This window comes from Vidua chalybeata, chromosome 3 (assembly GCF_026979565.1).
Source record: "Vidua chalybeata isolate OUT-0048 chromosome 3, bVidCha1 merged haplotype, whole genome shotgun sequence".
Classification (NCBI taxonomy): domain Eukaryota; kingdom Metazoa; phylum Chordata; class Aves; order Passeriformes; family Viduidae; genus Vidua; species Vidua chalybeata.
In genome coordinates, this window is record NC_071532.1 from 31491733 (window position 1) to 31514206 (window position 22474).

At 43.0% G+C, this 22474-nt stretch overlaps 2 protein-coding genes across 5 annotated transcripts in view; one reads left to right on the forward strand and one right to left on the reverse strand.

The window, feature by feature from the left end:
• The window catches only part of ENAH (ENAH actin regulator), a 123528-nt gene extending 108314 nt beyond the window's left edge, over positions 1-15214 (reverse strand). For 3 of the 4 annotated variants that reach the window (XM_053938259.1, XM_053938258.1, XM_053938256.1), the window contains exons 1-2: positions 15129-15214; positions 13902-13999 (exon numbers count right to left, since the gene is read on the reverse strand). The gene's annotated coding sequence lies outside the window, so the exon portion shown is untranslated. Of the gene's footprint in view, positions 1-13901; positions 14000-14398; positions 14501-15128 lie in introns of all 4 variants that reach the window. The other variant, XM_053938257.1, reaches the window with a different exon arrangement.
• A 195-nt stretch (positions 15215-15409) lies between these two features.
• SRP9 (signal recognition particle 9) lies at positions 15410-21789 on the forward strand. Its single transcript, XM_053938806.1, has 3 exons — positions 15410-15527; positions 18139-18207; positions 19470-21789. Exons 1-3 carry the CDS (start codon positions 15456-15458, stop codon positions 19587-19589), a joined length of 261 nt encoding a protein of 86 aa, XP_053794781.1. The 5' UTR covers positions 15410-15455; the 3' UTR covers positions 19590-21789.
• Positions 21790-22474: the final 685 nt, after the last annotated feature.

The following is a 22474-nucleotide window of genomic DNA, read 5'->3' on the forward strand; positions in this document are numbered from 1 at the left end:
TGATTCTGTTTCACTTTCAAAGGCAGCAAGATTAAAATTTGACTTCCAATAATGTGTATATTACAGCTAACTAATTCCCATCAGTGCTTTCCCTAAGATCAGAAGCAAAGTTGTCACTAAAATACATTTTTTCAATTCCAAGCCAGTCATATAAGTACACTGACTAAGATGAATCAGTTCCATGGTGCTCTCATTCTGTGTTTAATAATAAAATAAAACCAAAAATTACTAATGAAATCCCAAATCCTGCAGGATATTGGAAATTGCAGACTATTGTCTGAGCGTGCACTCTGACCCCAGTTTATGTTTGTCTGCTGAAACACAGTAAGCACATATGATATTACAGAGCAAATAAAACACACAATTAAGCCAACACATTCAGGCAGATAAAACTAATGAAAGGTTAACTCTTCTCAAAAAGAATGTGCTCAGTAGAAGACAATCTCTTGAAGCATGTGGAATGTCTTAATATAATACATTTCCATGCTTAGATTTTCAAAACTGCAAAATACAGACATTTATAGATACGTGTCTCAAATGTAAAATAATCTTTTGGGAAGGAGTAGACAGTATCTGTTTCTGAGACACTGAAGTGGAATAGTGTTCATTGTTTATGCATTTGCTCAAGCAGTGGAATTTTGCATGGCTAAACTTCACTTCATCAGAAGTATATCAGTTTAAATTAGCTCAAAATCCAACTCAACATTCATTTTTGGATCACAGTCTTCAGAGGAACTGATTTATCAGGATGCCTAAATCCAGATGCACTACAAATAAGCTAGGAAAGACAAATAAGCCTCTTGGCATAAAACAAATGAGCCAGGGGGAAAAAGAAATACAAAAAAAGCAACAGCTTAGGGAAAGTAAGAAAAAACCTGCCAGTGGGAAGAATGCACAGTTTCAGATTCCAGACACTACTCCACTTGGATTTCCTCACGTTCTACCTTCTCTCCAGCTCTTCCGTTTTTATTTTTATTCTTTTTCCTTTTTTTACCATTGCCTTCTAGACCCCCTTCCCTGCTCACACCCATCAGCTCTTCAGTTTTGCATTTGCATTCATTTTTAAACATACCTTATTTGGCACTCCATTTGGAGTGCCTGAATAAGAACAGTTTGGAAGGACCAAAATGCTTTGGGCACAGTCTGAGCAATGATAGCTGCCTGGGTATGCTTTGAGCTCCCAACAAATACAAAAGAAATCACCCCAAGAATAGGATCTTAAAATGAAAGGCAGTTAATAGCAGACCCTTGTAACTCTTCTGCCAGGTGTATTGGTTTGCTGACAGTGGAGCTGTGAAGACTTTGTAGAAGAAGGAAGTTTATATAAGAGGAAAAAGTGAAGGAAAATTGAAATGTTTGTATGATATCAGTCCTGTCAAGAAACAGTGGCCAAGTGTTAGAATAACTACCCTTTGAGAAATTGGGGATTAAACTGGCCAGAGACCAGGCCTCCTTAGCTGGGGAGCAGCCCAACAGAGAGAAATCCTTAATCCTGCATAAACTTTCCGCTGATGGTGGCTAATTAACCTGGTACTTGGTTAAAAATTTAACATATTTATCAGGTCTGACTCAGTTCTTATTCATCACATTTAAGAACACAAGAGTGTCTCATTTCCATCCATGTTCATGTAGTCTGTCTTGTACAGAGAGGTAAATGAACTTAGAGGAGTCAGATCTCAGATCATGCAGAAGAAAGTGTTTTATCAGGTAGCCCTGAGTGTAAGACAGTCAGTGTCACATATATTACCATTATACACTGTATTTAATTTTGCTCCTTTTGTTTCCCATCAGACTCTCTAGAGGCCTTCGCTTGTATTCATTCACTCAAACGTCTTCCCAGATGCTCAAATCCCACTTCTGTTATTGCAGTTTCTTTTAAATTTGTCTGGATGCCTTGTGCAGAGTCAGGACTTTACTGTTCCTTAGCTCAGCATTCTCCTGGCTAGACTCCAGCTCAGGTAATTATATCCAGAGCTCTCTCAGACTTCCCTCTCTAACTGCCTTTGGAGAAGTTATTCTTCCTTTTCTTTTGCAAGCTGCTTTATAACATTGCAGATCCTGGGAACTGATGTGATGTGTATTTTGGAGAGGCTGTGCATTATGCATTAGGGGTGAACCAACACCTTCCGCAGCGGGACTGAAAGTACTGACACAGCTTCCTTTCTTTTTCATTTCAATGCTATTTTAAGTGGGCAGTTGTCACACCAAGCAGAAGCTGAAGGACAAAAATTTGGTCCAGATGAATCTGTTGTTGCTATTTGGATGTGGAGACTTCACCCTCTAATTTCCTATTCTGAATCTAGCCTGGATTTGTTCAATAGCTGCTCAGTGGCTTATGTCACTTGAGCTGGTTGTCACAAGATGCTCACAAAAATAGATTCCTCACTTATTGGGAGAAATATCAATACAGAGGCTAAAGAGAGAGCAAGTACTGCTAGACGTAATGCTGCTAGATCAACCAGGAGGCAAATTACAAAGCAGAAGCAGTAGAAAACTTAATCTTGCAATGCCTCTGTTCAATCCAGCAGTTCTCTCTTTCTTATATTTATCCAGTACTAGGCCAAAGACAGTTCAGGGTATCCTTTCCAATGAAAAGGATTCATATAGAATCACCAGGAGTCTAAAACATTAAGAGAGAAAAAATATTTTCCTTCTTAACTAAGAAGCGTGAACCATCAGGTTAGGCAAATTTCAGAAAGGAAAAGAGATACATAGTAAAAAAAAAAACAAAATAAAGAATTTTAATTGATCTCCTTACTAGACACTGCTCATTTCCTGCAGGATATGGGTATGAGAACTGGCTGCAAGTACTTATGCAAGCTCATGTAACTCCTCAATGCAGTGCAGTTCTTCCAAGGCAAAGAAAAGGATCTTCACACATCAAAGACGTAAACTCTGATCAATTCCACTCCCTCACCTTGGAGGAATTTGAGTTGTTGCTATCAGCAGAATTTTAAGCTGTTCCCTAGATTCTGGGCAGAATTGCTGCACTCAGAAAAATCTTGGGAAGACAAATGATTCAGGAGAGGTCAATCTGTGCTCAGGAGAAGCTTAAGAAATGCTTTCCTAATCTAAACTTGAAGGTTTTACTTTCACCATGGGCCATCTCTCAGGGGAGGATCATCAGAGAGCAGCCTCATCTAAGTGGCCTCACTTGGAATGGAGAGTGGCCCAAATTAGCTCCAGAGGACCCTCCATGCCCGCTCTGCACCCACAGGGAAATCCTTCACACCACAGAAATTCCTACCAAGGAAAAATAATAAAAGAAGCATCCATCAGATGAAAAAGTAATATAGACTATATTCAATATATTTTTGTTTTATTTTCCTCCCAAATCTACAAGTTTTAAAAGTTGCCAGGTCCAGCTCAGCTTTCATGTTAAAAAATACAATTTATACCCAGTGAGGCCATGACTGAACTTGGATCACTTGCTGAATTGGGTTCTCCAGAGAAGTCACAACCATCACAGCCTTCACGTGATGATGTCCAGCCAGCTGAGATGGTTTCTGCACTTGTCCCAGAAGTGAATAGAGGGGAAGAGAAGGAGCAGGGTCTGTAGGAGTGTACATCTGGAAGTTTAACTTGACCCTGCTGCAGAGTTAAGTTAGCACAGTCTCTGTGCAGTTTTGATGGCAGGACTTGGCCAGTGCAAAAACAGCTGGCACCAGGTTCACCTTCCTCCCCCTCTGCTAAACAGCCCTTTCATGCAAAAAGAAATTGACCCCACTGTACTCAGTAACATTTTTTTTCCTCCCTCCCCTGCAGTTCAGGGAGTAAGTGAGCAGTCATAAAACCATATTTAAAGTGCTGTTGACTGCTTTAGAACTTGGGCAGTAAAGGAAATAAAGTAAGCACATAAGCATGTAGCCCTTGCACTGTTAAACATGGCATCTAGTGCTGGGGATAACTAAAAGCATGGTTGACTAAGGAACTAAATAAAACTGGAAGGCACTACTGTATGATTTATATCACATGGGTTTTTCTGTAATTTTTGTAAATGGAAACCAGGATTAGGTGCAGGACATGTTTGCACAAGACAAGAGGAACAAACATCTTTTAGGATTCTTACTGCAATCAAAGCACTGGGGACAAGGAAAGAGTGAAAGTATACAAACATACTTGAGCATTGGAATTTTTATGAAGGAGAAATATTCACTCTATAATGGTATCCATGTAGAATGGATGCTGTTGGCTTACATTGTACCAGATGATTGATGATGGTGAAACATAAATAGCTAATGAGCAATGTAATCTGTATTATTTCATGCTTCTTTATTTTCAAGAGGTGATACAAGAATAAATCAAATTCTACAGCTTCATAAACTTCAACATCTGTTTCTTTTTTCTGTTTGAAAACCTCAACATCAAGCAGGTTTTCGGACCTTCAAGCAGGCAAGTAAAAATTGCTTCCTCATGTCCAACCCAGGATTTTCTTATTAGTCATTATGAGTAAAGATGTCTAATGTAAGAATTGCAACAGTTTAATCTTCCACAGAACCCAAATATTTCAAATACATTGCTAATATTACCAGGTGAATTTGCATTGAACAGTGATATGGATTTTATCAAAGAGAAGCAAAAGCACTGCTTCTCTTTATGGAAGCTATGCATCAAATTTTCAAGAGTGCTGCCTGTTTTATTAGCTGCAGGGTCTTTACACACAGGGCAAGCTCACCATGGTATAATCCTCACCTTATTTTAGTCCTTTAGTAAAAGAGCCTCAGACTGCTCCTGCATGTTTCTACAAATGCAGTGACAATCTCCTGTTCCCAAAATTCATTAGGGCAGCTATGTATTTTCCTAAAGAAAATGTTGTCAGAGAAACTAAAGGAATGCTTGAACTACTACTTTACCAGAAGGTCCTTTCTGGTTGTATGATTGCAAATGTTTGTAGATTAGTGAAACTGTTTTGAGTCTTAAAAAAGAATGTGGAAATAACCATTAGCAAGCCAGAGGTGTCTGTGAAGATCATAGAGGATATATTGAGAGATATTAAGAGAGTGCTGCGATTCAGCTGGGAAAGATCAAAGAGAGCCAGATAACAGCCAGGGGACATCAGAGTACCATGAAAGTTGCTGAGGAGGTAGGAAAAGCCTGTGTAGTGCTATGGGACATAAGGGAAGCTGAATAAGATATGTATGTCAAGAAACATCCCAGGGTGATACAGAAAACCAGAGGACACATCCTCATGGCAGAGTTGTCTGAGAAGGCCTTGCAGTGGTGTGAGATGCAAGCCTCAGGATGATGAGGAAAACCAGAGAAGGTTGAGAATTGCTGGGGACACAAGTCAGCTACCAGGAAGGAATGTTACTGAATGCAATCACATCTAGAAGGGCTACAACTGCTGGGTAGAGCAGTTTGTTTGAAATAACAAATTCAGAATGTCCCTATTTTAAGGTGAATAACACATGATACTGGACATCAGAGACCAATAAAATCAAATGAAGAATAATTAGAAATAAGCCAAGGAAAACACATCATATCACAAAATAGAAAAAAAAAATCATTGCTAGAGAGCATAAGGGAGAATCTGGAAAATGCTTTCAGCAAAAAGCTCCTCAGCCTTAGGAATCTTCTTGGAGCAGCTGCTAAGCCTGAAGAAGGCTATAGCATGTTAGGGAATGAGAGAGCAACCGTAAGGTGCCAGAAACAGTGAAGCAGATTGTGAGCTGAATGACAAATGTGTAAGTTGCTGGTTGCTATAAGGGGCCGCAGTGTCAGGAAATGTTGGAGCCTGCTGTACTGCTTCTGGAGGCATCCAGGAAGGATGCAAGTTGAAAGAACACTATATAGGTTAAATAGCATCAAGAAACGCCAGAGAAGACCATGAACACCTTTAAGCCTGTTCAGCAGAGGGATCCAGACTAAGGAAGTGAATTATTGGAGTGGTCACATAGAAACCAAGGCAATGCTGTGATCTCTCAAGGGCCCAAGATACCAGGAAAAATCTTGAGAAAGAATGCAGATTGCCAGGGGGACTGAAGAATCCTGCATATAAACTAGGGACAACTGAAAGCTGTGAGATGGCCAGGAAGCACAGGGTAAGGTCACAGACTTAACTCAGATGTCTGGTTTCACCGTTTGACTAACAGAAGAAAGATGTGACCCAAGATAATCCTGCATGCTTCTCTTTCAGAGAGCAGAACAGAAACCCTTTCAGTACTGTCTTAAAGCAATGAATGTTTCCTGCTGAACAACCATACAAGGCCATGTATGGAAAATAGCTATCTATCCTATGTCATTGTATGTGTTTAAACGAGACCAGGAGAGGAAAATAATCTCTTTGGGACAAGGGAAAATCTTAAAGGACTAAGTTGTGCTAGGTCTGTGTGCTGGTGCAAGGAGCCCTTCTGCCCTCCTCAGCACAGGTACAAGCAGGTAAATATCCCCAGTTTTTATCATGAGTTTATAAAATACTGAGAGAGAGAAAAGCAGCATGGAAAATATGTTTTATTCATGCGTTCATCTAACTCCAGAGCACTGGTCCTAAATAGAGTAACATGGCCAATGTATTTATAATTCACGGTGCCAACTGGCTCTGGAGCAATGCCTTACTGGAGCCTGGGCAGAGCGAGGCCCTCAGCCCCCATCTGGCAACCCAGTTTTACAGAGGAGACACTCTGTTTGAAACCTACTCCTTGCTGCACATCTTCCCTAGGGAATGCCAGACACCGGGACTTGAGCAGCACAGCTCCTCCCTCCCTCTAGCACAGCTCAGCCCCAGGAGAGCCACTCTGCAGCCTGAGTTTGGATGGGGAGGTGCAAGGAGAAAGAAGACAAAGAGTTATTTTTTGTCAGATCTGCTGTGGAAGGCTGAAAACAGCCAGGTTTCCAGCCTTTTTCCTTTGTTTGCTTTAGGTCTCTCAGTTTCTATATCAGGCTCTGGTTCAGCTTCCATTAGCGCTTCCTCATCAACATCGCTAACAATGCTTTCCTCACTGAGGGTATCACTAGGATTATACTTACTGCCAGAATCCTCTGGCACAAAATCACTGTCTGAGTCAGAGCAGAGAAATAATTAACCCTCATGATACTTCTCTGAAGAATGAACAGAATACCTAATAAGATTTATGGGACATCAAACTGATGCTGCTCCTAGGAAGAAAAGCATCTGCTTGCTGAAGTTGTCATCACCACCGAGGAGTGAGAAGGTTCCTGAGTGGACACAGGAGACATTCTCACCTCACCTCACCTTAAGGCAACCTGCATTCCCTTAATTGAGTTAGTTACCTTACATGTCCAAACAGCAAACCACCTGTTTACTGCTCTGGCCCTGGATTAGATCATGGGCTCATTTCCTTAAAAAAAATCTATCAGAGTCAATGGATTCTCAGCTTCTGTGAAACGGGCCAGGCTTGAGGAAAGCAGGGCAAGACTATCTTACCTGAAATTACCAGCATTTGATTTGCAAATGGCCTTCAAATACTCCTGATCATATTCTTGTTATGTAAGATTAGATTTACCATTTAACCTACAATTCCAGAACTGAAATAGAACAGTTGAAAAATTTCCCCCACATATGGAGAAGAGTGTTGCTCCACAAAAGAGAAATAAGCACCAAAATATATACAAATTTGCAGGCTTTTGCTGTTTTCAACTCTAGAGGCAAGAGTCTTCATTCCCTCCAAAAAGTAATCAGTCACTTCAGTGGCAGACATTTGCAAGTAAAACTAATTAACTTTCTAGGTCCAGAAGGACCCCCTCCCAAAAGCTGGTAATGTGTCTCAGTGGGGTAGAAAAAGGATAGTACAGTCCTAGCTGGCTGGGAGGGATCTCTAGAGAAGTACATATGATACAGATTTCTGTCTGAAAAAAAAACAGTAGTCTGCTAAGATCTGGAAGCCTCAAATCCTTTCACTTCTGCTGGGAATTAAGTTCAAAGCAGCTGCATGTAAATGTTGCATAGCAAATGCTAATTCTTTCTCATGATCCTTGTTTTTAAATCAACAAAAATAAACTATATGGAAGAGGAACTTGCTTTAGGGCAGCCAGTTTTACCCTGTTTTACACTAAAAGTGAAAACAACCTTAAGAAAAAAAATGAAAATATTTGAAATATGTATGAGCAACTGCACTGCCCTGCCTCATCTCTTTGTGCTGCATAAAGGGGACACAAATTGACTGAATCTTTTATACAGAGAGATCTGGCCAGAGATTCATCAGAAAGCATGCAGCTACCATTCCCAGTTCCTGCCTCTCTCAGCCAGGAGTGGGTAAGAGGCAGGGAGACAAAGCAGGAGGATCAGTAGCAGGCTGGGAATTGCCTGAAGGCTCGTCATCTTTCTCCAGGCCCTAGAACAGTGAGAGCAGTGAGTATTTCCTCCTCATTCACATCCCTTGCGTAAGTGTTTCTGGTATCTGTGCGACCTCTATACTTCTGCCTCATCTAAAAGAAAGGGGAACTTTGTCAGTAATTCCTGAAGGAGGAATCACTTCAACCTTTGACTTACTTACTACTCATTTAAAAAAATGAGATCAGTAAAAGTTGCTAATGGAGAGAGAAAAACATCTCAGCACAAATGCAACGGTTAGAGCACATTGTAAATCTTGTTAGGAGCTATCCCTTCAACACGAAATTACAGCCATGGCATGGAATTCATGCAGATATTCTCCCTGCCCCCACTCCTAAACACCACCTAAGTCTCCTTTCATATTTTTAATCTAATCCAAATCTTTTGAAAACACTAACCTTAGAGATTTGAGGTTAAAATTCCTCTGCAGACCCAAGCCAACTAAAGAGCCAGGTAAATCCTTGCAGCCTCCATGACAAGGGTCTTAACAGCAGCACTAAGTTGGATGTAAGGAAGTCCTTCCCAGCAGCACTGATCCCAGCTCTTGTGTATGCTTTATGTGGGTCTGTGAGCCCAGTACTACACAAGCTCTGGATCAGACACCTCTTAGAAGAAGCTGCCATACTGCAGACATCCAAGGAATGTGTGTGCTTGCAGTTGTTCCAGGAACTGGCAACACAAATGTCAAGTATCCATTTTGATGCTAATTTGACCACAATTTGGACCTCCACCCTCACCAGCTTGACCAAGGACAAAGACTTGAACAGGGGAGCTTGAGGAGCTTGCGGGGTCTTTACTCTGCTGTGCATTCTTGGCCACAGTTGCTCAGCACAAAGTTCTGCTGCTGTAAATCTGGGAAGGGATAAATGGGGGAACAGCTCCTCTGCTGCAGCTTCCCAGGCTGTGCTAGCCAGGCTGCCCAGCAGGTCCATGTGCTGGAGTCCTCCTCTGCCTGCAGCCCAGGGGATGGGAGAAGCTGCTGATTCAGATCCACTCCCCCTGCTCAGCCCATCCTACTGCTTGTGCAAATTACCACCTCTTGAGATCTGCCTGCAGAGTAGACTCGTGTGGACACCCCCTCAGCTACTTTGGTCAACTTGGGCCAGACTTAAATGGATTAAGTAGGAGGTTTTTGCTAGCCCAGTTTGATTGAAGTGGGTTATGGGGTACTTACACATGCATTTCAGCAAATGCATCCTGAGAGGGCATTAATTCCCGGGAAAAGGCAATGAACAAGTAGCAGAGATTACCAGCTCTTGTACTCGCACAGCTAAATCAAGAGTCCACTCAAATGAGGCTGTGCGGATTCAGGGACAGGCATGAATTTTCTTTGCAAACAGTGAAAGCTACTATTTCCCACCAGCTGCAGGTTGCTGCTCTCACAACAGCACAGGGGGAAGGGGAAGCCTTTTACTCTCACTTGAGCAAGAACTTGGCAGGGTTCACCTGCCAGGAAAGTTCAGGCCTTAGCATTACAGCTGCTCCCTCTCTGTAGGCTGAACTGAGGAGGAGGCAATTTCCATCTGATCCAGGCTCAGACATGTAGCTCAGAATCAGAAGTCAACTTAAGTTAAAAAATTCTGAAAGCCCTTCCACCCCAGCTGCAGTTACACAGCTCCAGAGGATTTGGGAAGGTATCACTGTAAGCATCTAATCTCTCTTGCCTCTTCTGGTGCTTTGTACTGAATTACGTCAGCCACAGCAGCATGAACAGCACAGGTAAACCAGCCTTAAGTCATGCCTATCAAATAAAATGCTTTGCTGCTTAAAGATTAATGTAAGAAATCAATGTGCTTGCAGCGTGTGCCAGCAGATGATCTAAGCCCATCTTAAGCAGGCTCAGAAACTTCACGTAATGGTGATACAAAATCTATGAGCAGTTAATGCTAAGAGTGTCTGTCTGCTTCCAGAGTGCTTCAAATGCTGGTTCATGAGCTGGCTACCAGATGTGCTGCTCTTTTCCCTGAAGGCCATCACAAGGACTGCTATTTCATTCTCAAATCTCAACAGCCAGTGTGGTGACAGCAGAGAGGCTGCTGTCTGACATATGTCTCCTGCATGACAGCACATCCATTTGAATACGTTGTCATGCTGAAGGAACTGAAGTGACCACTTAACAGGAAGGGATGAATCTCTCCAGCTATCAAAACTGAGCAGCTTAACAAGAACACTGTCAGAACAGTGTCCAAAAATGAAAGGGCAGTTTCTGTTCAGGATAGAATATGGCCATAGGCAGGGGTGACTCTCTTGCCAGAGTAATGGGTGTTGCCATCCCCACACATATGCTCCCTAACAAAGTGAGATTAGACCATATTAAATGACATTGTCTTTTCTGATGTTAAAGCAAATTAGGAAACAATGCTGCCTTGGGCAAGGTCATTGCTCAAGTGTCTGGCAAGTGTAGATCACGGTGTGTCCTGATCAGGGCTATGTTTGGAGTGTGCTCCTTTCACAGGAGCAGGGGCACTGGGGAAAAGGAATGAGCATAGTGACAGGCATCCAGGTTTTACACTGCCCTGAAGCTGTGACTCGGCTGTGACAGGCACCAGGACAGGGCCTGGAATGCTGCTGCCCACATACAGCCTCAACTGCCATGAACTGTCTTTTAACCACAAAGTGTCATCAATATTTAATTATCCTGTTAGGACAATATGAGCCTGAATCACTCTAAGGTGCTTGTGTCCAAAAGAATAGAAAACTGGCATTCATGCAATTAACTGCGTATGGCTCAACCTGGCAAAACCTTCAGCCAAGCTGCGTAAAACATAAAACCCCTAAAAAGGAGCCGCGTGCTCTGTGCTCCTTCAGGAGCTGTGGAGTGAAACCTGTGGCTCAGGCTGGCGTGTTATAACCCATCCAGGAGCACAAACTGCTTCTCACTACAGGCTCGGTTCTCATGGGCAGAGAGACTCAGAAGCCAGTGAGAAGTCAAGACCTCGGATCTCAGTGTATTCAAGATTTATCTGCATCCCTACGCACATAAATGCCCTTTCAAAGGAAAAAATAGCCCCGTGTGATTAAAGTCTGCATCAGTACAAATCCCAGGCTGGTTTAGACCATACACACACAAGAATGGAATGTATAATCACAATGCTTGGGATTCTCCTTAACTTTGCTAAGGGCTGGGTTGAAGCTATTTTGAAAGAAGCAACTATATCTCCTTTAAGCATTCTTGGCAGTAATAATTGCCTTGTAACTAACTCCTCATTAGCACTCTCTCAGACCTGAATTACTGCGCTGACTTTATGTTGCTCCCGGTCCAAGAACAGGATTATCATCCCGGCACCAAAGTCTGCTCTTTATTATACTGTTACAGATACAAAAAAAAAAAAAATCCAATGAAATAAATGGAATGACTCTGGATTTAGAGCAGCATAACTGAGATCAGTTTGTCCCATTGTTTCCCATATAATCCACAATTCAGCATGATAAAGCACGGTGTTCTATACAAAGCTTCTTTTAGATGGGAAGACCAGCTTGTTTTACCCACCAGTAGTACGTCATGGTGACAGGTAACTATTTTCATGAATTTAATACTCTTATCTGAATTCCTTATCCAGGAGAGAAAAATAGTTTTGCAAAAAAAAAAAAAAAAAAAAAAAGGCACTTGCTTTAGATAAGCATTAATGTGAAGAACAGGAAACCAAATATCTGACCCTGAGTGATGCTAAGCAGCTGCAACTTCAACTTCCATGAACTTTGCAGGAGTTGTAAGATCTCCATGGACGATATTTTAAGATCTAATGCAATGCTTTCTCTACTATTTTATTTCAGTTTGTCATTAATGTAAAGGAAGACACTAGATAAAACACCAGAAGAAATCACCAAGTACAATCCAGATGCCTGAACAGAACTTTACGAAGCAGAACTTGCAGTGGCAACGCATGTAGGAGCTTGATCAAAGAGAGATAATTAATCATGTACATACAGGTTGGATGAGGGGAAAAGGCCTGAGGAAAACCCACATGAAAAATCTTCATCACACAAGTACTTACATTATTGCTTCATAGCTTTTTATGGCCTTAAATCCAAGCAAAAAAAGACATTATCTAAGGTGGTCTAGGGAATACAGCAAGGATATACAGAGGCAGACTGAGGAAAGGGTAAATGAGGTTTTACAGCATTCCAGATTTCATTTGCAAGTGATGGAATGGGCCGTTAAGACCGTTGGAATGATTTCTTGCATGGCAGAAAGCAGAAACTCAAGAAAAGAAAGCAAGATAAGTATGTATGTTTTAGCAGAATTCTTACTAACTACTAAATTATTATTGGCTGCATACCAAACACTCCACACAGTGATAAACAACTGTTCATTTTATTTCACTAAACAAAAAGCCCATTGAAGGATTTCTACTATTACTGCACTCACTGGAACTCACTTGAAAAATACAGTTTTGGACATACATCAAATACAACTTACAGCTGAATAGCTGCAGTGGCCTGACTTACTTTCCAAACATGTCAAGAAAATGTTCTGTTCTCCAGGCAAAAGGAGAACAACCGAGCGCAGCAGTGCACTAACTACAGGTATCAGACATTCCCTGGGGCTCAGAAATACCTTCTCTTCTTAATTGTGGAGAGTTCAGCCACTGGCCCTGCTTTCGGGGGAACTGGGGGCAGGGGTGGTTTCATATACAGCCCCTCATTTATGGTGGCAATCCAGCAAAAGCAGTAGGAATTCCCATATTCTGTCTTGCCACCAAAGAAGGCACATTTTCAACAGCTGTGGCAGCACAACAGTACATAAGGCCACACATTAAACTAGAAAACCAAATTCATCTCAGTAAAAAAAGTGTTACTAAAAACAGTGCTGCTTTTAATCCCAGCATTGGTTCAATCTCCAGTGCAGAGTCACAAACAGCTGTGGCAGCACAGCGTGGGGCCATAGGTGGTGGTGGCAGGGGTGACAAAATCCTTAATATCTGCAGTCAGGAACAGGCTACGCAGAGTTGTGTACCAGGCTGTACAGAACTGTCATTGTGACACATCCCATTTCCCTCAGAGGCAAGGCCAGTTATGAAATCCCTCTCTCTGTTCTTTGCCCTGGCTGCTGCAGTTTGTCACTTCCAAAATTGTGCCTACAGAACAGTTTTAGAAGCTGCATCCTAAAATGGATCGTGGAAATAATCTAGGTTATGGAAAAAAAAATACTACAATGGGTTTGTTTTCTGATCTTGCTCTGTTGCATTAGCTCAACTGCAGGGCTAACGACTGGGCATTGGCAAGCTCCTGAACCACTTCAGTGTCAAAGAAGACACAAAATATCCTGAACATTTGAGTCAAAACTAAAATCCTCTCTAAAAGGCTTATGACTGGACAGCCCAAAACTGAGGCTCTTTCAGAAGGTGCACCCGTGTCCCACTTGAAAACCTGAACCCAAATTTGGTGAACGATGGTTCTGCAAAATGTGTGTTACAGGGTTTGTGCTCCCCACACTGTCCCTCCCCACATGTTTACATCCCCTACATGTCTGTACAACACTACCAAATGCAATTCCTACTCTGCTGTTATAACTAACTACCCAAACCCAAGGAGAGTAGAGAAGCATTCTGTCCAGGTTAGGTTCTGTGTTTGGGACGATTGCTTTAGTCTATGTCCATATATCTATCACCTGATAATCTGTTGATTCTCAGCATCTCTGAAAGACAACTCTTATAGATCTGAAGCTGGGTTCTTGGACACATCAACACCTAAATCCTGTGAACAGTTCTGGAAAGAAAGAAAGAAAAAATCCTTAAATCTTTCCACCTTCCATAGCCCCCACTCATTGGTGCAAAGCCCTTTACCAGAATTGTTTAGACCACATAACACCCACAAGTCACAATTTATGAAGTTTGTCAGCCTAATCATTGTAGACTTTTTCAGAGTAGATCCCCACAGTAACAATTATTTTCTGCTTTACTGACTCAGGGAATTTCATTCTAGTTTTTCTCCCCTTACTTCCTATCCACCCTTTAATTTCTATGCCACATTTCTTCATTCTCTCTTGCACATATTGTGCCTTTTCTGGCCAAAAAAAGCCTGCAGATATAGTATTTCCCCATGTAGCTAGTGGAGACTGCAACAGCCTGCATAATTTGTCCCCTCAAATGCAGATCTGCCCTAAACCTTCCAGTTCATTTGTTTGGCCATGCTGGTGAGTTTCGAGTTGTTCAGTAAAACTTGGAGCTGTGAATCATCATCAGGAGCTTTCGGGTTTTCGGTGAATCCCTGTGAAACAGAGAATAGAGACTGCACATTACGTGCTTATTGTCACTGCAGCAGTTGCACAAGCTGTGTGACATGAGCAGAGCTCAGTTCTGTGTCTGGCTACAAGCTTTGTTCTATAAAGGCATAAAAATAATTGCAGGCAATGGGACTTTAAAACATAACAGGAGAAATTGCAGATCTTTTTTTTCCTCCCTCATTTCCTTTTTGAAGGGAATTTTAAGTCAGCTTTATGTAAAAGATTTACACACACACACGACTGAAAAGCAGAGCTCTCCAACATTTCATAATTTTATTCTCTGCCATTCAGCCTCTTCCCCAGAGAGCAGCTTTACTTTAGCAATGCCTCAGCACCCCTCAGCAAGGCAGACCAGAGGAGGCAGCGAGGGGCTCCCACACATCCTTTTTGTTCCACACGAAGCCAAACACCAGCTTCACGCTTTCCAGCCTGGGAAAACCTGGGAATTGCTCCAGCTGGGAGGGTCGGCCGAGCAAACAGAACACCTCAGGTGCAGGGCCTGGGCCCTGCCCTCACCTCCCGCCGGACCCCCAGGCTGCCCGCTGGCCCACCCGCCTTCCCAGCGTCCCTCGTGGCCTCAGGACGTGAAGTTATCGCGGAGACAGCCCGTACCTGGCCTGGCAGAGCCCCGCAGGTGCCGGCCCTGGGCGGCTGGGCGCTCCGCCGGCGGCGGGGCTCGAACCCGTTACCCGCCGGCCCCCCCGCCCGGCGCCTCTCCCTGCGCGGCGGGCGGGGAGCGCCTGCCGCCATCCCGCCGCGCCTCCAGGGGTCGCTGTAGTGGGGCGCGGGCCGGCGGCCCCGGGAGCCCGGAGTTACGCGCCCCGCGATTGGGCGGCGCTGTCCCGCGGGCCAATGGCAGGCGCCGTCTCAGCCGCACGCAGGCCCGCCCGCCTCCGGCGCCATCTTGCCGCGGCCGCGGGGAGCCGAGCGGGCCCGGCCATGCCGCACTTCCAGGCCTGGGAGGAGTTCACCCGCGCCGCCGAGAAGCTTTACCTCGCCGACCCCATGAAGGTGGGACAGCCGGGGCCGGGAGGGGAGGATGCGCGGCCCGGCTGCGGGAGCGGCGATCTGGAGTCGGCTCCAGCTGCGCGCAGCTCGGCGGGGGCGGCGGGCGGTGTCGGGCTGGGGGGAGTTCGCTGGTGACTGCATGGGGGAGGCAAGAATCGCAGAATCGATCAGGTTGGAAAAGACCTCCGAGATCGTCGAGTTCAATCTATGACGGAATCAGCCATATTAAGTAGACCATAGATAGTCCTAAGTGCCACGTCTGCTTATTTTTTGAACACTTCCAGGGATGGTGACTCCACCACCTCCCTGGGCAGCCCTTTCCAATGTCTAATCACCTTTTCTATGAAAAAAAATTCTTCTAATGTCCAGAATCTCCCCTAGCAGAGCTTAGGCCTGTGTGGAGGTTGCATGGGAAAAGAGGCCAACCCCTACCCGGCTAGACCTTCCTGTCAGGGTGTTGTAGAGAGCCATAAGGTCACTCCCGAGCCTCCTCCCGGCTGACCACCCCCAGCTCCACTGCCCTGCTCTGCACTCTCTCCAGCACCTCCGTGCGCTTCTTGAAGTGACAGGCCCAGAACTGGACGCAGCACTTGGAAGTGTGCTCTCGCCAGTGTCGAGTACAGGGGAAAAGAACCTGCGAGGAAGGGGATTACTCGTTGGTGTTGCAGCTGACCATCCTCTTCTATGGAACGGGAGGAAGCTCTCATTTGTAACCCCAGCAGCATCCCTAGGGAACAGTGTTTCAGGTGGTGTTATTGGCAGCTGGGATGAACCTCAAGAACTGAACTTCAAGGACATTGAGCTCATTCACGGTATACCTGTGTGTTGGAAACCGAAGTTAAGAGTTCTGCTGGAGTATCAATAATTAGTTTATTTTATGAGTTTATAGCATTTAAGACTGGTATTATTTGAATTTGTCCTTTCATTAGCTCTTACGTGGCATTGTTGCTTGCAGTGACGTTTCAGACTGAAAGGTGTTTGCATCCTAAAGAACAATTCCTCAAGGACTTAACTTCTCAGTTTATGACTGTTTCTTGTTTCTGGTCACTTTTTTTGGGAATGTGGTTTATGCAAATATTAAAATTAACCTGTCTTCAGAAAAAGCATTATAGTTTGCCTAAAAAGCAGCACAGAAATTGATGTTAAACTTACACCTGAGAAAACTTCAGTAAAAAAGGCCTAGTGTTCTTCACCAAAAATAGGGGAACTGGAGAAACCTTCAGAAGATTAAATTAATATCTGATTATTTAAAGCAGATTAGCTTTGCCTTTTAATTAGCACAGAGACACCATACGTAATTGCTGCTGATAATAAAATTGCCCAGTTTTGCCTTCCTAGGCTCTGTGACATTCAATTAAATGAAGGAAGGGATGTCACTGCAGCAGGGAGTTGCTCTTCCCCTTTCCTTGACGGGCCTCCAAAGGCAATCTCTTCCCATCCATGGCAGTAAATTTGACTAGTTAGAGAGGGGTTTATATAGGCCCTGTTGTCATAACACAAGTACCCTCCTGTAAATTTGGCAGAGAATTAGCCCCAGCAATTTCATAATTGGGCTTGCTGGGAAGCTGAAGGAAGAACAAGAGCTGTGGGAGATGGGTGTGTGTTCTCCAGCCAGGTACTGAGTGGTCTTGCCTTTTGCAGGAGCAGGTTATTGATACACTGAGTGTGTACCTGCTGCCTGTGGCAGCCTCTCTTGTGCTTTTGGGGCTGCTCAGCAGGGAGATGTGCTGTCACACTGCTGCTGTGGTCAGAAGGTGGCAGTTTGTTAAACAAAAAGGGTCAATCTGTGATGAGATCCACTCTGGAACAGGAGTTTCAAGATGTATTTGTAGCGAAGGAGGTTGTTGACCATTAGCACAAATCACTGTACAATAAAAACTCTTTGCAGTGTGAGTTCAGAATGCTCTCAAAGGCCACCTTGCTTTGTTTCTAGTTACTGACTTTAGCTGAGGCTGCAAACTGCTCAGGAGGAATCATTTAATGCTCAGCCACTGAGGACGTGGATTTTTATCAGTGTGGCTTTGAGAACTTTGGTGATATGAGGGTCCAGAGGGACTGGATGGGTTAGAGCTCAGGGCAGGTGACTGCAGGAGTAGCTGTTCAGGTGCCATAGAAGAAAAAGTGGTGATGTTGAGCCTTCCCCACTGAGCTGATCCCTTTCAAGCCTTCATGTAGAGCTACCCTTTTTTGAAGTGTTTCAAGCCTACAAACACAGGCTTCCAGTTGGTTTTTCTGGGGTGTGATACACAGCGAGGGGGTGTCTCGTCTCGACATGACTCTCATGGTTTGTCCTGCCTGTCTCCAAGGTCTTTGCAACTGTTGTTGCTGTATTTGCAGGGTTTTTGAACATGCCCAGTGTTGACCTTGCTGATGCTGCTAGGAAACCAGACTGCAGTGTAAGGCAGGGAAATGTGGTGGGTCAACTTCACACCACCTTGGCTGTGGGATTACAGCTCCCACAGCACAAGAGCTGAGGACTGCCACAGAGGTGCTGAAAACATGGTGCAGCACATAATTATGATTAAGGGTAGTCTGAATGTGGGCAGATTCCCTTCAATATATTCTGAGAATTGTTAGCTGTAAGTGCTAATTCCTAAAATGTTTGTCATTTCAGGTGCGTGTTGTCCTCAAATACCGACATTGTGATGGGAACCTCTGTATCAAAGTAACAGATGATGTGGCTGTAAGTAAAGAGCACGTTCCCCTTTCAGAGCTTCTTGTACCACTCACAGATTTGTGTTTTGCTGTCAGTCAGCTTGGGAGTTCTTGGACACTGCCTTGAGAGTGCCTGACAGTTTTCTAAAAACTTGTACTCAGCCTTCCCTGTTGCTGTGTCTGTGATTGGCCAGGGGCATTTTCAAACAGGTGTTTACTAGTGTGAGTGTGGTCCTTTTTACCTGCTCAGAGTGGTGAAAACTTCCAGCCATGGGTGAAGTTCCTTCTTTGTGATTATGAGACTGAGTGACAGCGACATTACAGCTAAGGAGTTTGTTTTTCTGAAGTCAAGGGTATTCTGGTATTCTCCAGTTCAGACACAATATTCTACCCTACTCTTGTCTTCGCACTTGGAAAAGAGTCAAATTTCTTCTTTCCAGGAAAAGTAGTCTGGCATTGGAATTTCAAGTGCCTGGAATGGATGTGAAACTCCAGTAAAGGCACTTCTTGAAGGGGCAATAGGGCTTAACATGGGTGAGGCGTTGATTGTGGGGCAGTGATAAAGGGGAATTTAAGGGTAATTTTGTTGAAATCTCCCATAGGGGAAGTTGGAGTCAGGTGATTCACAAACGTGAACTCTTCTGGTGTATAGGCTGCTGTACCTGCTTTCAGTCACAGAAAGATGTTACACCACGTGGGAGAAAATGGGGACCGGTTTCAGGGTTTTGGTTGGATTCTTTTAGTGTTTGGGGCATTTTGTTTTGTTTGTTTGGGTGTATGCTGTGTTCCCTGTTTAGGACTGTCTTAGAAAAACAGGTTTTACTTGGCGTAGGGGATCCCCTTCAATGGGAATTGAATTTTAAGAATTTTGTGTCCCTGGCAGTGTAACATTAAGGACTGTGAAAGGCAAAATAAACTTGCTTTCAGAATATAAAGAATTGGAAAGTAACTTCAGGTTTAAAATCTGTTTCTATGTTTAGACAACACAAAAAAAGGACAGCTTTAAAACCCAAGTTTTAACAGCTTTTTGGAGCTAGAAGAAGCTAGGATAAATTATGAGTTTTTCTATTTTCAATATGGGAGGCATGAGCATTAAGGAGAAGCGTAAAAGCAAACACAGATATGTCTGTGCTTTGAACCAGGGTAGATGTGTTGGTACTGCCTCCTGGTAACTAATGAACATTTCAGTGCTTTCCATGTTCTGTGTGTTCCAAGCACAAATGCACAGCAGCTACAAACAAGATAAAACCAGTTGAAGTGAAATCTGATATCAGGAACTTTGCCTTGCAGTGTTTGCTGTACAGAACAGACCAGGCACAAGACGTGAAGAAGATCGAGAAATTCCACAGTCAGCTCATGCGACTCATGGTGGCCAAGGAATCCCGCAGTGCTGCCATGGAAACAGACTGAAGGGCTGCGAACCAAACCAGTGCTCCGGTCGTATTTCACTGCAAGGAGATCTTTTGGATTTGAACAAAAAACTGGGGCAGGAGATGCTTTTATGTACTGAAGTGGACTGATGGCAAGTCTGAAGCATTTTCACCCCTCAGACTCCACTTTGGAAACCTAGGAAAATAAGTGCTTTCAATTGAAAGCTTATATTTATTTTTGGGTATTAAGCAACTATTCTTACATGTAGGTATGCTAAGAAGACAAGTAAATATTTTAAGTCTACAATATGTTAATGCAAATTTGAGGCCACAGGCATACTTCTGGAAAGTTACTGTAAAATTTCATACAGATTTCATTGTGTTCATACCTTATGCTGGTGTATTCTCAAAATGAGAGGGTTTATTAATCTAATACTGTAGCATGGTGACTGGGTCTAATAAATACTTACATACATTATATACATCTGTTGGGTTTAGAATAACAGATGTTTTCTGAACTGAAATGTTAAAATTGCCAATTTGTATTACCACTGTCACTGGCAGCACTCTAGCTTTTGGTATTGCTCTCAGTCGTAAGATGTGCAACATTATCCATAATGCAGTTTGTAGAACTCTTACATTGGCTAAGTGATTAAACTTCTGTATTTTAAAAATTAAAATAGAACTTCATTTGAATATTCCTAGAGATCTGTGAGAAACTGGGAGGGTTTTTTTCTGCTTGTGCAAATACTATTACTAAAAAACAGTCAGTGGCTTTTTTACATACTTGAACTATTTTGTACTAGCAGGGGTTTGTTTTCCATCTTTGGTTCAGGCAGAGTTGAAGTATATCAGCAAGACAAATTCTAGAAGCTCTTGCCTATTATGTTAAGAGAAAATATCCAACTGAACACTATCCAGATTCCTTATTCTAGCAGCTTGTTAACTGCATTTTCAAATGTTACATGTGGCAGGTGGATGTCAGCCAAGTGAATAAATGGATGAAAACAGTTTAATAAATACTTAAATACCACTGTCACAAATAGACCAGTGCTCCTGTAGCTTAGATGTGATTCTCAGCGTAACCTCTGGTAGGCTGATGGAAGCTTTAATTGTGTCTTGTAAAAAAGCTTTTTGTTTGAAAACCCAGTAGCTAAAATTGATACTTTCTTTGGCTAGGTCTTGCATACTTGAACACAGATGAACATTTTAATGTAATTAGGCTATTGGTATAACTAGGTGCTTACAGAACTGATTTTTTTAGGTTAAACCAAGCCACAGAAGTAAAGCAGGACCATACTTGTAGTGGCATTTATATATAACAAAACAATCTGTTTAAGTAGCTACCTGCTGTCAGTTACGTAAAAATAATGGAGCTACTGGGAAGCAGTGGACTTTCCACATTTGCCAAAAGCTTGGAAAAAACCCCACCAGGCTTGAATATTGCATTAGAGTACCCTTTCAGTTGAACACAGAATGTTGCACGTTGTCGGAAAATACTACAGCACTAAATTCCTGGTGACTGCTCGAAATTCTAGTCTGCAACAGTGACTGGTATGTGTAACATTTTTGTATTGGCTTTTGAAATATAAATAAAACCAGAGAGAAGGCTGGACTCAGTTCATTGTTGAACTTTCATGAGATACTGTAATACTGAAATTTTTCTTTGGTGCTCAAAATAACTTTCCTAATATTTGCAATATAGTAATAGAGAGACTGGGTGTACCAAAGTGGCTGAAAGGCTTCAGCTTTATACTCAGTAGGTTTTAGAGGAGGAGCAATTACAGCACTGTATATTAGAGGAGCAGTTTCCAGGCAAAACAGGCAAGGTAATACATTTCTACTTTTCTAAATTCAGAAATTATTTCCCTAAGACCCTGGGGAAATACTATTGCTACCGTTATAAGAGTTATATGTTGTTAAGCTTGTTCTCCATATACTCAGAAAAAAAATAGAGTGGCTCTGTGCAGTCAGAATGCAAAAGAAAATATTACAAAGCTGTCACTTAAGAAAATTAAGCAACATTTGAAACTTGTTTAGAAAAATATAGGTGCTTTTTATAACTTTGTCCTGGAATTTTCAGCCATTTCCATACTGTGTTCATGGGGCAGTAGAGAAGCTCTGAATTCCAAGCTCTGTTTCTTTCATGCCTATATTCTTGCTGAGAGTATGTGTCCTTATGTACACTGATCACTTCCCTAATAAACATCCACTGAGTTGGTCCATCATGTTGCCAGCTACGTGAGTGTGTCCTCTGGTTTGTGATTAAAAATTAGTTTATTGTGGCTGCTGCAGCAAAGGGGTGCTCACAGTACCTGAATCTCTGCATTGGGCAGCCCAGCTTGCCAGAGACTGCTGCTCTCCAGCCAGGAGCTGGTGCCAGTTACAGGCTGCAATCAGGCAGGAGCTCATGGGCAGCCTGTGCAGTGACAGACAGGTGACCTTTGCAGAAGTGGAATGATTGAAAAAAATAGGATGCTTTTCCCTGCTACAGCTAATTTTGTTGCTGCCTGTTAGTTACCTTCAGTAATTGTTCTGTTTGGTGAGAGTAGTTTAGTAAAATGATAGGGGCCTTCTTATTGTTCAAGAACTTGAGTTAGTTTACCCATGGAATTTATTCTGTTTCTCTGGGGTTCTCACCTGCTGGGTTCCCTGAGTGTCTTGATGTCAATTCTTTGTGCAAGGCACTTAGGCTCTCTCTTATATGCAGCTACTTATATGCAACCACTACTGTTTCCAATTTTAGAGGTTTGAACCCTGAGCTGCTCCATATGTAATCCATTGTGGAAGCATATTCTGGAGTGCAGGAAGATTTTTAAATTATCTGTAGACGTGAGAAGTGAGAAGTTTGTTCACAAGTCTTTGTTTTAGAGAGCCTTATGAAAGAGGCCTTCCTATTAAAGTCCTGACTGAACTTCTAGGAGT

What these genes read in the sequence shown, in the direction of transcription:
- SRP9 (XM_053938806.1), top strand. Translation starts at nt 15,456, where the DNA reads ATGCCGCACTTCCAGGCCTGGGAGGAGTTCACCCGCGCCGCCGAGAAG. An exon ending in ACCTCGCCGACCCCATGAAG is followed by an intron (nt 15,528 to 18,138) that starts GTGGGACAGCCG and finishes TTGTCATTTCAG; the next exon opens with GTGCGTGTTGTCCTCAAATA. An exon ending in AAGTAACAGATGATGTGGCT is followed by an intron (nt 18,208 to 19,469) that starts GTAAGTAAAGAG and finishes TTTGCCTTGCAG; the next exon opens with TGTTTGCTGTACAGAACAGA.